At 36.8% G+C, this 17,159-nt stretch overlaps 1 protein-coding gene across 1 annotated transcript in view; it reads left to right on the top strand.

Annotated features, from left to right (window-relative positions):
* The window catches only part of LOC128992247 (uncharacterized), a 55,218-nt gene that overhangs the window by 17,297 nt on the left and 20,762 nt on the right, over nt 1-17,159 (top strand). The window contains exon 7 of the mRNA XM_054415723.1: nt 7,380-7,490. Coding sequence (XP_054271698.1) covers nt 7,380-7,490 — 111 coding nt within the window. The remainder of the gene's footprint in view (nt 1-7,379; nt 7,491-17,159) is intronic.

Here is a 17,159-nt window from a genome sequence, read left to right as displayed (position 1 = left end):
GCTCCACCGTGACAGGCGTCAAAAACCTCAGGATGCGGTGGGGACCTGACCACCGATGACACAACTTGGCAGCTCTCTTGTCCACAGCCGAACTGGCCGGATGAGCTTTACAAAACACCAAATCCCCCACCTGGAAAGGGTTGTCTATTCTACCACGATTGTGCTTCCTCCGGACCAATTCCCTAGCTCTGATCAAATTTCTCCTGGCCGCTTGCCAAGTTGCCTTGACATTAGCCGCACCAGGAGGTGGCAGAAGGTCGCCAATTCCCCACACATTCGCTAACGGGTTGTTAGGCGGATAGCCTAGAAACAGCTCGAAAGGGACCGCCTTGTGACTCTCATGGTGAGCAGTATTGAAAGCAAACTGAAGCCAAGGGAGTTCCTGATCCCAGGTGGTCTGCTTGTCAGCATGGAAAGCTATGAGAGCGGAGCGAAGATTGCGATTGAACCTTTCAGCATGAAAAGGCTGTGGATAGTAAGGGGAAGTAGTCACATGGCGGATTCCGTGCCCAAAGCACATTCTTTTGAACAGATGGGAAACAAACTGTGTTCCGTTGTCGGAAACAATGGTGGCGGGTATTCCAAAATGTTGGAAGAGGTGAGTTCGAAGTACCTGCACGGTGAGCTGTGCAGTGGCATTCCTTAAGGGAAAAAGCCAACAAAACTTGGAGAAGGCATCCACACAAACAAGTAGGAACTTATTTCCTGACTTGCTACGCGGGAGAGGCCCTACATAGTCAATGAAAACCTTCTCCAAAGGTCTTTCCGCCACCTCAGATGACAACAAACCAAACTTGGTGTTTTGAGCGGGCTTGCTCAGTGAGCACGTTTGACAGGAACGCACCCTAGCAGCAAGGTCCCGATCCATACCCTTCCAGATGAACATTTCCCTAACCTTCGCAATGGTCTTGTGGATACCTAGATGCCCACCCACAGGAGAAGAATGAAAATACTCAAAGACCATAGGAATAAGAAGACTAGGCAGCACAACTTTAGGTTTCCCTCGCTGTCGAGCGTGACAGCAAAGGGCACCCTGGGACAGAAAATATGGGGGGTGGGCTCCCCCATTTTGAAGCTCACCAATGATCTTTGCCAGCTCAGGATCCTTCAGCTGATGGGGAATGAAATCAGAAAAGGCGAGTGGAAACTCCAAGAGCACGGCACAACCCGGTTTCTCTTGGTCAGAAGGATGATCGTCGGGTGAATGGTACATCCTAGATAGTGTGTCCGCAATCACATTCTGAGTGCCTCGAACGTGTTGCACTTGGAACTTAAGGGACGATATTTGGACAACCCAACGACCAATTTTCCCAAGCTGGCGTGGATGTGCGAGAAGCCACGAGAGTGCCTGGTTGTCGGTTTCCAATAAAAACTCTTTGTGCTCCAAAAAGCGTCTGAATTTATTGACTCCAAACACGACAGCCAAACACTCGAGTTCATACACAGAAGAGCTTTTCTTTTCGCAGGGACTCAAAGTGCGTGAGGCGTACGCAATTGGCTGCCTAACACCATCCACGTCTTGTGACAACACAGCCGCAATTGCGACGGAGGAAGCATCTGTTTGCAGGACAAAGTTTTGATTGAAATCCGGCATCGCCAAAACAGGGGGCTGCATGATAGCCTCCTTGAGAAGGTCAAAAGACGTCTGCTGCGCTTCACCCCAGACAAACTTGGTGCCCTTCTTCCGAAGCTCATTGAGGGGAGCCGCCAATTCAGCAACATTGGGGATGAAGCGTCGGTAAAAACCTACCATGCCGATGAACCTAGCAATACCCTTGACATCTCTGGGAGGAGGAAACTCCCTGATAGCCTGGGTTCTAGCGGGGTCGATGCAGACGCCTCTATGAGAGATAAGATGACCAAGGAACGAAATTTCCGGCTTTGCAAAACTAACCTTGTCAGGATTCACGGTAAGGCCAGCCCTATTCAATCTACTCATGACTTCTTCGAGATGAATCAGGTGATCTTCGAAACTCTCACTGTACACCAAGAGATCGTCGAGGTAATTGAACACAAACTTGAACTTGACATCATGAAAGATGGAATCAAGGAGTCTGGTGAGAGTCTGGGCCCCCACAGCAAGACCCATCGGAACTCTTGTGAACTGATACAAATTCCACGGGACGCAGAAAGCAGTGAGAGGTCGAGACTCAGGTTTCAAAGGAATCTGATGATAGGCCTGATTCAGATCAAAAACAGTAAAATACTTGGCCTTACCGAACCAATCAAACGCAGAATGCAAATCGGGGAGAGGCACAGAGTCGATTTCAATTTGCGCGTTCAGTTTGCGAAAGTCCAGAACCATTCGGGACTTGCCATTGGGTTTTGGGACGAGAAAAGCTGGACTAGCGTAGCTCGAACGGGAAGGTTCAATGACACCATTTTCCAGAAGTTCGTCAATGATTTTTCTGAGTGTTTCCATTTTGGGTGGAGCTAATTTGTATGGGTGAGAGCGAACGGGACGGGTATCTGTGAGACGAATCTCGTACTCTAACAGGTTAGTGACTCCGAGCTTTGGCGTCAGCACATCTGGGAAACGAGAACACAAGGTTCTGATGGCTTCAGCCTCGCAAGTAGTCAGATGCCCTAACGGATCAATTGTTGGCTTGCTGGGTATCTCAGGCTCAACTACCGCAGCACCGCCACCAATTTCATCAGCAAAAGATATCAATACCCGTCTCGCAAATCGGAAAAAACACTGACCTCTGCCTAAATCTAAAATTAGGCCAGTGTGCTTGATAAAATCCGCTCCCAAAATGACAGGGAAACATAGGTCCTTCGCCACCCAAAAACTCCAAACCCAAGAAAAATGTTCAATTTTGAACTTGAAACGGGCTTCATAGATGATGGGAAGGGGTGAATTTGACGCAGTCCAGCAGATAGGAGTTTTTCGCTCAACTTGCTTGATAAGCCCAGACGATTCAAGTTTTTCAAAAAGGGACAGGGAAATGAGGCAACGGGATGACCCAGAATCCACTAGGGCCTTCTGCACCGTGGAACCTATGAAGATGTTGAGACATGGGCAAGTTGAGCGCGCCGCTTTCACGCCCATGGAAGCAAGGCCCGCAATCCCCCGCAGCAGAGGCTCAGTCACAGGCACAACACTCCCAGAAGGGGAGGCAACAGAAACGTAAATAGGCTTTGACTTTGACTTACTTGAGAAAACTTTCAAATTATTGCCCTTTACTTTAACACCAACAACCTCACAGGAAGGATTGGGCAGATTTTCCTCCTGTGAGCAAACTAGTTTTTGGACCACGTCCAAAATTTCCACCTTGACGGCAATGCCGCCGAATGTGACCTGGTTGCCCACAACCAAAACAAACAACGGGCTGCCTCTGCCACTGCGGCGGTTCGGGACCCAACCCCACGGGTGCTACGACAGCATGATGACTAGCTAGGGGAAGATGCCCCGCTGCCTGGTCTCTCTGGAAATCAGCGTCCTGTACAGATCTCGAAAGGATGGAGAGTCTGTCCAGATCCGCAAAAGATGAAGGTCGTGGCGCAAAAACCAGACGGGAGCGTTCCTCAGGCTTCAACCCCTGAAGCACAATGTCAATGAGCTCAAGCTCACTGATCCCCAAACGCAAGACCCTTTCCACCGTGCGAATGTCCCCCACGTACTGGCTGAGAGACTCGGCTGGCTGCTGAGGACGAAAAACTCTCTCAACTTTCAGCTTTTCCATGACCCGACGGGGCATGAAAAGCTCCAAAACCTCTTTATGAAAAACATCAAAGCTGACGCCTCTGCGCAAGCAATCAAGCAATCTGTCCCCCAACGGTTTCAGACAGTATGGAGCAATGAGTTCCATCAAAGTGGCGTCTGACATGTCAGTGTATTCACGCATGCGCAAAACACTCTCCAGAAAAAAACAAAGACCATTCACATCTAACCCGTCCACCGGCTGGAAACCACTCAGGACAGAGGCAAGGGGATGGGGAAGTTTGCCAAAGGAGTTAGAGATGGAAGGGGAACTATGGACTTGAGAAGAGAAGGGAGATGGGGACTGGACATTCAGCGTAGCCGCAGCCAAGGTGGACGTGTGAGAGGGGGATGGTGTGACATTTGCATTTGACATCTGAACATTTGCAGGCAACTGGAGCAGTGTACTTGGCGTAGGCGGAGCCTGGGGGGTACCCACTGGAGTCACATCATCAACTGACTTTCCCGGAACTTCGTTTGAAATTTCCGAAGAACGGTTGTCTTCAAAAATTTCAACTTTCTCTTTGACAGACTTTCCTGCCTTAATACTCTCCAAAATTCCTTCCAGCTCAAGAATTAGGGCCTCCACCCAACTCTTGTCTTCATCCTGGATTTCAGGTTGCCCTGAAACCAAGAGTAGACGCTTACGCCAGTGCGTCAGCTGTGTCATGGCCGAACCCTTAGCTGAGCCCATAGGCAAACTACTCCAACTATTAATTTCCCCACTTAGCTCTTCCATCCTCTCTTTACATGCCTCCAGTTCCTCATTCAAACTGAGAGACTCAACCCAAGCTTGAGGCATGCTAGCAATTTGTCTGAACTGAGTACGCAAAGTGCGTACATCAGTTCCAGGAGTCTCCCCCCGGGACCGCACCTCGTACACCAGCTCCGGCTTCCTCAAATATTCTGGCACAATTGACGCCATACCGAGTCTCAACCAGTACTTGACTCAAAACAACAGACAACAAAATTTTTTTTTTACAAAACAAAACACAGAAATTTAATTCCTAAGGCTTCTGGACGTTGATGCCTACGCACCTGATGGGGCCCAAAAGAAGAACCTGCCCATTCATACCGCAAGTATCGCAAAAAAAAAACAACAAATGACCCACGAACGTACACACACACAAACACACACCGATACATACACTAGACAACACCTAACACTTGTGTGATGGGGTGTACACACAAATCTTTGACACATGACCATGCTTTAGACTCCCTTGCTCCCTAAGGATGCAAGTCATTACTACCAATTCCACCCGGTGCCTCGGCCAAAGGGCGAGCTCCTAATAAAATGTGTTTACGCCCCACCACAACAACGACAAGACCTTTTCCCAAAACTGCCAGGCCAGAACTTTCCAAGAAACCAATCCATCCACGGTCCTTCAAAAAAAAAAAAAAAAGAACGCGGACGGTGATCGCATCTCTAAGTATCCGAGTCGTGAAACCAAGTTTCACGACAAGGCACCCAGGACGCAGCCAACATAACCACGCTCTGCTACCAGATGAACCATGCCCTCGTGCCTGCACCCAGACTAACGAAATGGAAGCGTGATCCATGCGCAGGCCCGAGGAGCGGCTCACAAAACTTTACTTAACAAAATGAGAACCATGGATGGAGGTTCAAGAACAACACGCCATTTGAGAGAAACGAGCTGTAATTAATCATTTAAATAAACATAACAACAAAATCAACAACAATACATGAATTAAATACTCTCAAAAACTTTAAAGGAATTTAGATACCACTCTGACCTACTAACTTACAAACATTAATTTAAAAAATTCAAATAGGCTAATTTTAGTCAAAGTAAAATTTAATCAGTTTTAACCTTAATAAAATAAAATTTGTAAAATTGCAACAATGGATATATAAAAAAAACTCTTCCTTTAAATAACTGGCAACAATTTAACATTTAGGGGCCCCAAAAATAAATGCTCTTGAAAAATTTCTTTTTTTATAAATGAATTACTAAAAACTATAGAATAAATTTTTCTCAAAAAATAACAATAAATAGGCTTTAAATCTTGATATAAAAATCTAAAAATTAATCAACAATAAATGACACTAAATAACAACAGTAGTAACTTGCGGTAACTAGGCGGTAACTGTCTAGGGCATCTCAGTCACTAGGTGGAGGAGCGATGAAACTGGGCAGAGAGGGGGCATCCCAAAGTCCAAAAGATTGGCCCCAAGTAGGAAAAGCTTCTCTGCTACCAGTTGAAGGTCCATCTCCTAGGCGAGCAGCACGGGAGGGGAAAACGAGCAGAACGGAGAGGTAGGCCATAATCCCAGAGACAGCAAGGCGAAACAAACTTCCTCTATGCCAAAATAGCTCGGGTCTGCTTCATGTCCTCCTCACGGGCCCCAAAAGGCGCGCAGGGCGTACTAAAATTTACTCCATTGCGTAGCAGAACAAAAGGAATGAACAATCAACAAAACTGCTTTGCAAAAGGTAAAGCATAGGGACAGATGTAAAAGAATACTTTGTTCTGAAAATCCTCTGCGAGGCAAACGGCTCTGACGTCGCTGAACCTATGAGTTGCTGGCGGAAAGAGTAAAAGGAACAAAACCCCACAGCCTTGTTCGGGGTCGTGGAAGTAACAAAACGACACACTAAACTAGCCCACTATAAAAAAATACACTTGAACCATTGAATATGAGTCGTGACATTCGCCCGGTGGAATTAGTCACGGCTCAATTTATATATTTATTTATTGTTTGTTTGACCTTATGACAACAGCTAACTCACCAGCAACAAAAAGCTGTGATACAAATTGAGAACTGTCTAAGTATGATGGTTTATAGATATGTTTTTTTTATCTCTTACATGATATGCGATATTTTGGGAATGTGGCACTGAATACTACAAAATACACTGAATAGGCTAACTTTTGGTACATTAATGATCAATTTAATGACTTAAATGGAAAGAACTAATATTGTAGATGTGAAAGTTTGGAGTATGTCAATAATTTTTCCATGAATAGGGCCAATATACAACAGGATTATGGGACAGAGTATTTTTTTATTTTAATACTAGGAAAATTCGTAGGACACTACCCTGACGGCTTGTAAAGTTTTAATGGTATTTTATGAGTACACTTAATATTATAATATCCAAATTGATTAATACGTGTTTAAAAATGATTTCGTTCATGCTTTACCAACATTGTGGACTTTTATTTATGAGTTATTTACTTGTTATACATCATATTCATAGAACAAATTATTCTCTTTAGCATTCTCTTCCCGTTGCGAAGCTTGGATATGGTGGCTTGTAAGCAATCCATGTACACTGCAGTTAAGCTGACAGCTGTTTCATGGCATTGTTTAAGAACATAAAACCTTTGAGAGTCATTGGTACATAACCTAATTAGGCATCTTCACATGCACATGAACTCCCTTTCGGCCCTTTAAATACAACAAACGGTTGGGGTCTGGTGGAACTTAACATTCGTGGAGTGCAGCTGACTAAAAATATCAGCACCATCTGATCTCAATCTTATTAAATACCACGTTTTCGTAAAGTGTAAAATGTTTTGTTCCGTTACCTCTGATTGACAACTCATAATGTAACTATCTCGCAAAACATGAAAACATGTATTCTATTGAAATATGTAAATATGTAAATTGCAATACTGGAAATGTTTAACAATAATTGTGTTATAGGAACAATTTCTCAATCGAAAGGAAATCTACAAGGGCTATGCAGTTGCACTTTATATTGATAAGGGTTTCTGGAACATAAAAAAAGAAATAGATGCACACGAAGAAATAATGGTAAGAACAGTATTTGCAGTCTTAAATTGTGTTACCATTTATCCCATTTATGGAATAAGCTATTATTGTAGGTCTCATGTCAGGACCGACTTGTTGTTTCATTGTCATGTCTCCAGAGCCCAAAAACACTAAAATAGTTCAAATTGATACAAATAACATGCGAATCGCATGTCTCCTCTCTTGAAATAAGGTTACACTCGTTTGGTTGTTTTAATGGTGAAAGAGACCGAAAAATTCTATTTGCTAAGGTGTGATTAACAGTGTAATGGTGATAAAGATAAATAAAAAAAATTCGCATCACCAAATAAGAACGTTGGAAAAAAAAACACTCTATGCAATAATTTAGAAAGTCCAAGTTTAATTGAAATAGTAGAAAATTTAAATTAACAAAATAACTTGATTTTAAATTTTTATAAATTTAGTTATATATTTCTTTATATTACATAAAGAATGTAATGGTCCATCAAAGCACATGTATTCCCTAAACCTCTTCAGTTCGCGGTCTTCTCTCATTTTTCCTTCATCGAGTCCGCGAATCCCAAGTCTCGTCACCCCTCAATCTTATCCACTGTCATATCTCTGACTTGACGGTCAATGCCAAGAATCCAACCGTAGGATTGCTACGTGAACAGGGAAAAGTGTGTTTTATTAATTTATAATTTTACTAAATGAAATAAATAAAGTAATAAAATTGTAAAAACATGTATCCATAACAAACTAACTACGAGAGTTCTCTTTTTAACCAACTTGTCCCTACTATCAACAAAAGGAGGAGGTTCTCAATTCGTTTGTGGCAATGTATTTTTTTTATACGGATGTTCACCAATTTCTCTGTGATTCTTTTACCGATCAACGTGGTTCCGTCACCAAAATGACTAGGCGAGTTTCCCTTTGGTATTTTGTATAACATTATGTTTAAGAGTAATATTTGTTGCATAAAAAATTCTGAAAACTTCAAATAACCAACTTTTATTTTGCTTATATTTGTGCAGAAAAGAGAATAAATAACAATAATATTCCTAAAGCTGTTGGCTGAAACCATTCAAATGATGCTACTAAAGCTTTTGTTATAAAACAACCTTTGTTCTACTTCTAAGAGATTTGTTAGTGCCGGTGACTGAGAAATAACTTTCATATCATTCCAAAAGGCTTGAGACGGTACTTTATTTCTTTTTAGCGTAGAAGAACCTCGATTGCAGGAAAAGATGGTGTCTGACATTGCGATGTCTTAGGTAAAGACATTTAGTTTTTCATTCGGCCTAATAAAATATGGACAACTCTCTGTTTTTGATACAACTGTTTTTGGCTAATCTCACATGGGGTATCAGCGAATTTACTGATTTTAAAGAAAAAAAACTAATCCACGAGATCTTCGTGCATCACTTAGTTTGTTTGCCAGTCTTTCTGTTCTTATGAAATGATAATCATTTCTGGTTCGTCCATGATGATAAATCTTAATTTCTTCAATTCTTTCAGAGTATTGTTCTGGAGATTCTTGTTCCAATCGCTGACGATTCACGCTCATCCTGTAGTATCTTTCTTTAAGTTTTTCATTGTTTAGTCTTTCCCGTATAAGAACTAAGCGGCGCTCTCCTTCCTCTATTGATTCATTATCTCTAGCCTTTGTCTTATTAGACCAAGTGGATTAGCTCTTACATGTGGCAAATCATTTTGCAGGCGTGACCTAATTATGTTTTGTCAACTTTCTTTTTTCTCTGGAGTTTCTTTTAGCGAATTTCCCATATAGGGAATAAGCTATTACCGTAGTACTCATGGTAAGACCTGGACCCGGGACCGATTTTTTTTTCGTTTTGAGGTCCCTAGAGGCCAAAAACACCATCCGTTCAAATTCATATATATATATATATTTAAATAAAATTAAAACATATATAACAAAGTACCCTTTTAGTAATTATTTTACTTTTCATGATGACATGTTTCGGAACTAAGTCCATTGTCAAGTCATTTTTATCATAACCTCATTCTTTAAACTAACAAAATTAAAAATATAATCATATGTAAAAATAATAAAATATGTTAACAAAATTTAATACATTTTGGTATTATTTTTTTTCATTATACTATATGAATGTTTTTCTTTCTTTCCTTAGTTTTTCAATTTTATCGTAGATAGGTTGGTTTAATTTTGGAATCATTGTGTTGAGTATGTTGTTGGGGTCCTTTTTGTTGTGTATATAAATATTTAGCTCTTCTTTTATATTAAGTTTCTCACGTTCTTTTTCAAATTCTAAAATTGTTGTTTTATTTTGCTTTTGTATTTTGTTTTTCAATTTCTTTTTTATCAAATTGTCTATCATTTTTGCCCTGTAGCCATTTTTCTCTGCTAAGTATTTAATGGTATTTTTCTCTTTTTTGAAATTTTCTTTATTCAAGGGAATATTAATAAGTCTGTGGATAAGTGAATGGAAAGTAGCGATTTTATGACTCCAAGGATGATTGGAATAGTATAGCAAAATAAAACAACGGAAAATGAAGAGAAAAAGAAATATATATGTATACCTTATAACAAATATATGACTAAAGCAGTAAGAAATACATTTAAAAATTCGGATATAAGGGTAAGTTACAGAACTAAGAACAATATATTCCAATTAATCAATAAAAAAATCAAACACACAGAAGATAATGAAGACGAAAAGTACAACAAATCAGGAATCTATAAGATAAACTGTAGTGACTGTAGCAATTATTATATAGGTCAAACATCTCGAAGTTTTAAAACAAGATTCAAGGAACATCTACAAGCATTGAAATCAAAAAATCAAACATCAATGAAGTCGAACTTCGCCGACCAAATAATGAACACAGACCACAGTTATAAGAACATGAAAGAAAATCTAGCAATTTTAGAATTTGAAAAAGAACGTGAGAAACTTAATGTAAAAGAAGAGCTAAATATTTATATACACAACAAAAAGGACCCCAACAACATACTCAACACAATGATTCCAAAATTAAACCAAGCTATCTACGATAAAATTGGAAAACTAAGGAAAGAAAGAAAAACATTCATATAGTATAATGAATAAATTAATACCAAAATGTATTAAGATTTAGTTAACATATTTTATTATTTTTACATATGATTATATTTTTAATTTTGTTAGTTTAAAGAATGAGGTTATAGTAAAAATGACTTGACAATGGACTTAGTTCCGAAACATGTCGTCATGAAAAATAAAATAATTACTAAAAGGGTACTTTGTTATATATGTTTTAATTTTATTATATTAGTAGCCCTAAAAATACAAGAAAATAATATATATATTTATATATATATATATATATATATGTCCGTTAGCGCGATAACACGAGCAAAAATGATCCGATTTTGATGAAATTTGGTACAAACGTGTAAACCTACGTTTATTCGAACGAGATCGCGAACCTGCATGATCGGACCATGGGAACAGGGGTTTATCGGGGCTTTTATGGGGTAAAAATGGGTTTTTCCTATTTTTGACCCTAAAAACATAAAATTTTGAAATTTCTTTCCAAACTATTTTGTAGAGCTTAAAAAAACAAATAATTTAGTATATTGAAGCGTTATAATGCGCCTAATGGTTACGGAGAAAATTCCAAAAAATTGTTAATTAAAAATTCCCATGTTATTCTTATGGAGAATAAGTAAACTGTTGTAGTGTGCTTGTTTATTAACGTCTGAGCTGTCTCTCTCTTACTCATTACGTCTTATGGCGTTTCCGTGTTTGCGCTCACAAAATACGCTTTATCTCTGTTCATACTGGCTCGATTATCAATACATTTGCACAGTTGTAATCTGCATGAAATTGCGGAGATTATGGTATATGTTTTATATTAAAATAACTATTTTTAGATTAAATTCAATACTTAAATCTACTAAATACGGTTTGTTGCTGCCACTTTTTAAATTAACGATAAAGCTGTTATCATTGCTAATGATTATTTAATTTAGCTTACAAACTTATGTTTTTAATGTTTAATGTTATGTTTTTTATTAATTTAACATGTATGAGAGGACCCATGCTGCTCCGCAGCGTAAAAATAAATGTTAAATCCTAGAAATAATCAATTACAATATCATGAGCTTAACTGATTCAAACGATCAATATCTCAAATGAAAGCCTACACTTTACGGATTATTTTGAGTCCAAAACATATAAAAATCATGAACAATACTGGAGCTATTGAATTTTAATAATAAAAAACCTCATGAAAAATGGTTTTTATGTTGGTTCTTCAGCTTGCGTTTGCTTGAAACTCGTCCAATTAGAATAACTAATTGCTTTTGTGAAATTTAACTGAAAGTTCTTAATTAAATAACTTACGTCATCAATCCATAAATTGCTGTGGAGTACGCGTTTCAACCATCAGGTCATCCTCAGCACAATACACACAGCTGACAGTGGAGCTGAGGATGACCTGATGGTTGAAACGCGTACTCCACAGCAATTTATGGATTGATGACGTAAGTTATTTAATTATTTGATAACTCAATCCGTTGTGCTACAATCTCAACATTATGAAAGTTCTTAGACGAAAATATAGGATTATATAATTTTTGCGTGTGAAATGCATCTTAAATTAATGTGAGAATTCAAAAACGAATCAAATTATGTTTTTTGGTCGAGTAATACAGTATTTAAATATATGCCGATGCTTGATGGCAAATCTGTGCGTGCATATCTTCAATTTTATACCTCTATCATGAAAATCGGTCGCTCAGCAGAGCCAAACGAACTCGGATAGGAAAACCCATTTTTTATATATAAGATTTGTCATTTTAGTAACAAAATATGCTTCATACAGCTAACTTAACTGAAGTTATATATTTGTTCAGTTGGAGTACCAAATGAAAGGTTTAGAATAGCTTATGAAAAAAACATAATATTTACGAATCAAACAATTTATTTATGACAAAAATATTTCAATACGATAAAATTGTAAACACATGTTTCCTATGTGTTTTTGAACAGTATTATTTTGTGCAACTTTTGCCGAAGACCGATTTCCCTTATGTCCTAAAATGTCCCTAATATGTTCCTAGACTTACAATTAATTGTGGCAATAAATTGTATAATTTTGAAATTAAAAAAAGAACTATTGAGACTTAACTTCACTAATGTTTTTGTCATTGAATCAATTTTAATCGGGTTTTAAGTCATTTGTTTGTAAATAAAAAGTAGTATGCATTTAGTAAATACGATATATTTACCAAAACATTTAAACGCTCATTTTTATAACCATTGATTATGTAACCTGAACAGGTGACTCAAGCAGTTTTTAAATAATAATTGCTCTGTGACGTTTTTGATCGGTCCAAACAATTTGGCTCATTTACAGAGGGTTGTAAAAGTAGGTATACAGTACGAATAGGCAAAAGGTTTGAACACACGAGGAAGTGAGTGTTTTTGCATGGTATAACATTTTTAAGAGTTAATTTATTAGTCTTAATACTTTAAAAATAAATTGAAAAAGTTTGGATTTTGTATAAATGAATATATTTTTTCTATAAACAGTTTCTTACTGTATACCTACTTTTGCACCCCTCTGTATACTAAGTAATAGTAAATATATAAAAAATTAAACATTCACTAAATATCATGAAATAATAAAAAAAAACACAACCGACTTAAAACGTTCTAAAAAAATGGAATAATTTTAATAAAATAAACGTTTGTTACATTCAAACTCACTTATTCTAAGTTGGCGTGGCTTTCACATTGCAACTATGAATAAAATAAGTGATAGGGAGGGTATTTTGAAAATCAATAAAATATAGCTGGATGACATAAATATATATATAAAAAAAACATATGAACTGTTTTGTTGGATATCAAAGGAAGTATTTACTTTTATTTTATGTTTACTTCTGAATGAATGCATAATAAAACAAACACACACAAACTTTCTATTTGAATATGGAAAAAAATTTTGATATTGTGATAGGCAGGAGAAGCTGATTTAGTATTAAAAAGTTCTTTTTCTAAATTAAAAACATTTTAATGCATCATTTTTAAAAGAAATTTGTTAATACCATCATAAGATTATAATTTATTATCGTGTAAAAAATTACTTTTTGAAGGTATGTGCCGATGATAGGTTACAATGATAAAATAACACCCAACGCATAACTCTGGAAAACATAATGATTGACACCTTTAGTGGTAGTTAATCTCCTGCAATGTGGACATCCTCTTTAAATGTTCAGTTTGTTGTGTAGCCAACTTGAAATTCGTGAGGTTTATTATGAAAAAAGTGTACATTATTTATATTTTTACTTTCTGCCCCTATACCATAGTATATGGGGAAAGTATTGTTTTCGTCAACATTTTCGAGTTTGAGTTTTGAGTGGATGTATTCGTTTTTGGCCCCCCTGGACCTAAAAAAGTGGTTTTCGAAGTGATGTCTGTGTGGGTGTGTGCGTGTGTGTGTTTGTGTGTGTGTGTCTGTGTGTCTGGATATGTACAGAGCTAGGGACCTGTGGTCCGATTTCGATGAAATTTAGTTTGCAGGTTCTAATCCGTGGTATCTTCAGGTATTTTTTTCATTTTTTTGAAATTTTGATTTTTAATGGGGATTTTCCCATACAAACCGGAAAAATCTGACTTTCTAAAAAAAAAACGATCGATTTTGATAAAAATTTAGTATGTTGTAGCCCTTTAAATTCTGAACAAAAAAGTACAGATCCCATTTCTGTAAAAATTACGGTTCAAAAGTTATTGTAAATTATGTCATTTTCCCGTAAAACCCCCATCAAGTAACGGAAAATCGGATTTCCCCAAAAATGTAGTATGTTGCAGTCATTTAAATTTTGAACAAAGTTGTACAAATCCCATTTCCGTATATTTACTCTCACCGCTTACACATGATAAAGGTTGTTGACAAACTTATGGGAGAGAGTATGTGTCAGAATGCTGATACCGTTTATTTTCATTTTTCTTTTTTTTGCATTTTAAGTTGTTTTTTTACAAAAATAAATTATTCTTTTTGAGAATAGATTACATGAGACTTCTAGACAAACAGTTTTTTTTTTCCATAGCCTTCATTAGTACAATAATGCTTTAGTATGAAAATTGGTTAGTTTTCTAGCTCTACAAGATGGTTGTAGTTAAAATAGGCACTTTTATGTCTTAAGGATAAACAATTAAAAACATCTAAAACTTTCTAAACCCCATAACCCCTTGTTTGTGATCCGTGCAAACTCACCCACGTTGATGCAACCCTACACATTCGTGCTAAATTTCTCAAAACCTGACTAAAAATTACTCCTTATCATGCAACGGACAAACCGACGCATTTATTACTATCATCATCATCATTTTATATATATTAAAACGTGACAAGTTTTTTTATATCTCACGGTTCTGAATCAATTACTTGACGGATTTTCACGATTTTTTGTGGTGAAAGAAAGATAGTTTTTAGAACTAGGGAATGTCAAAGCCATAATTTTAGTTTAGGGTATAAGTTTTTAAGAAATTAAGTTTTAGTTTTTTTTTTTACTCTAGCAGCCGACGTAGACATTCTAGACTATCTTTTACTATAATATCATTTGCTTAACGTAACAGCTGTAAACATTCAGCGTTCGCAACACAAAATCAGTATTTGGATAAAATGAAATTGCATACGTAGTTTTGACTTATTTATACTATGTGTAAAGCTATAATCATTTATACCTTCATTTATTCGGTAAGAGGATGACAGATTATTAAAATATACATAGTAAAATACTAAATCATCTCATTAATTTTTTTGAGCAGTCTTTAAAATCATTAGTTTGTTTTAGTTCAATATAATTTGTTATAACTAACAGCTGGTTGAATATAAAAATATTCCATATTCTATAGAACTATGAGGTGATTTTATTTACTCTGTGATTTTGTCATTGATTATAGGAAATAAGTAAGATTCTATAACCATTGCTGTATACGAATCGAAGCTCACGAGCTTTCAAAAGAAAGCTTATGAAAATATATTTTTCCTACAGTCACCCGACAAAGTTGGCTTCCTTGTACTGTCTAGAGTACATAAAGCTGCTAATTGCTGCATATTTATACTTTGTCGTACGGTTTATACTTTGTCATACGGTTTATACTTTGGCGCACATCAGGATTCCAACGAAACAAAACAAAACAGCGTGGTTCTATTATGCACGTAATCCGTGTACGCTTGGAAATAAATTGGCAACACTTAAAGATAATAATACTATGAGCAGCTGATTGACTATTATAAATACGATTTAACCTGTCATTTCGTGTTTATAGTTTCGGTATTTCTGAACTTTGTGGACTCTTCTTTTAAATGTTTTTTAAAACATTCCTACGATCTTAATAATCAAGAAAATACCTTTAAAGCATTTTTATAGGCCCGGAAACCACTTCAAATTACAAAAAAAATACTGAACTATACTCTCAAGTCACGGAGCACATTTCTTGCCCAGGAAAAAAGCGGAGTGATACGGACCGGGAACTACTTTCTCTAGGGCATCTATTTGTGTTGCCAGCTGAACCTAAAAACGTGTTTTATAGTGTTTGAAAGACTAATTATTTATATGCTTTATAGTGACCGTAGGAAAAATATAATGTGTAACACGAGTGCAAAAGGCCTTTGCTGAACACGAGAGCAATGTTTACGCACGAGCCGCAGGCGAGCAGCAAAGTGCCACTTTCCCCACTAGTTACACAAATAACTATTGCCACTCAAATTTTCGAGGTAAGGTTGGGAAATAACAATGATCCCATGCGTTAATAACTAATCTGCATAACTAATCTGTCGAAAACACTCGTAGACCATATTTTTGTAAGACATCCAAACATAACTGTTTTTAAAAGTGTTATTTTTGATATTGGTCTAACAGATCATTGTTTATTGGGGTTGACTTTTGATTTAATGTGTAAAGGTAAAATAATAGATGATTCTAGCTTACTCAAACAAAAAGATAAAATTGATTTTATTTTATTCAAAGAAAAGTTAGAAAATGAAAAATGGGAAGATATTTTGCTTTCAAATGATGTTAATTATTGTTATAATATATTTTATAAAAAACTATGTACTGTAATAAACAAATCTAAGTTAGCTTTTAAGTACAATAAATTTCAAAAATCTAAATCGTTAAGTCCATGGATAAATACTAATTTATACAAAAGGATATCGAAAAGAAAGAAGTTGTACTTGTTGTATAGGAAAAGGCCTTTTGATTTACATTTTGGCAAGTATTTTAACGAGTTCTGTGTCAAATTAAGAGAAGATATTGATTTTGCTAAAAACCAATTTTTAGCTAACAAAATTAATAATTGTCATGGGGATTCTTCTCAATATTGGAAGGTTTTAAATAATGTGTTAGGTACAGCTGATAAGAAAAATGTAACTGAAGTTGAATTGGAAAACAAAACAATTTTAAATGATCACAAACAAGTTGCCGAAGAGATTAACAAGTATTTTATCTCTGTCCAATGTCAAGGTCAAAGCTGCAACGGGCCTCCCCCTCCCCAGCCTCGACCCTTGCATTGTTGTCCCCACTCCTTCTTTGTTGCTCCAACTACCATTCCCGAAGTTTTGGCTACCATAAATGGGTTGAAAAATAAAAAATTAACAGGTTTTGATCAAATATCTGTTCAACTTTTAAAAACTGTCTCTAAAATCCTAGCACCTGTTTTAGTCCACATG

This window comes from Macrosteles quadrilineatus, unplaced genomic scaffold (assembly GCF_028750875.1).
Source record: "Macrosteles quadrilineatus isolate MER2022 unplaced genomic scaffold, UCM_ALF_1.0 Scaffold_4__1_contigs__length_99947679, whole genome shotgun sequence".
Lineage (NCBI taxonomy): Eukaryota > Metazoa > Arthropoda > Insecta > Hemiptera > Cicadellidae > Macrosteles > Macrosteles quadrilineatus.
This window is presented reverse-complemented; position numbering and strand designations above follow the sequence as displayed.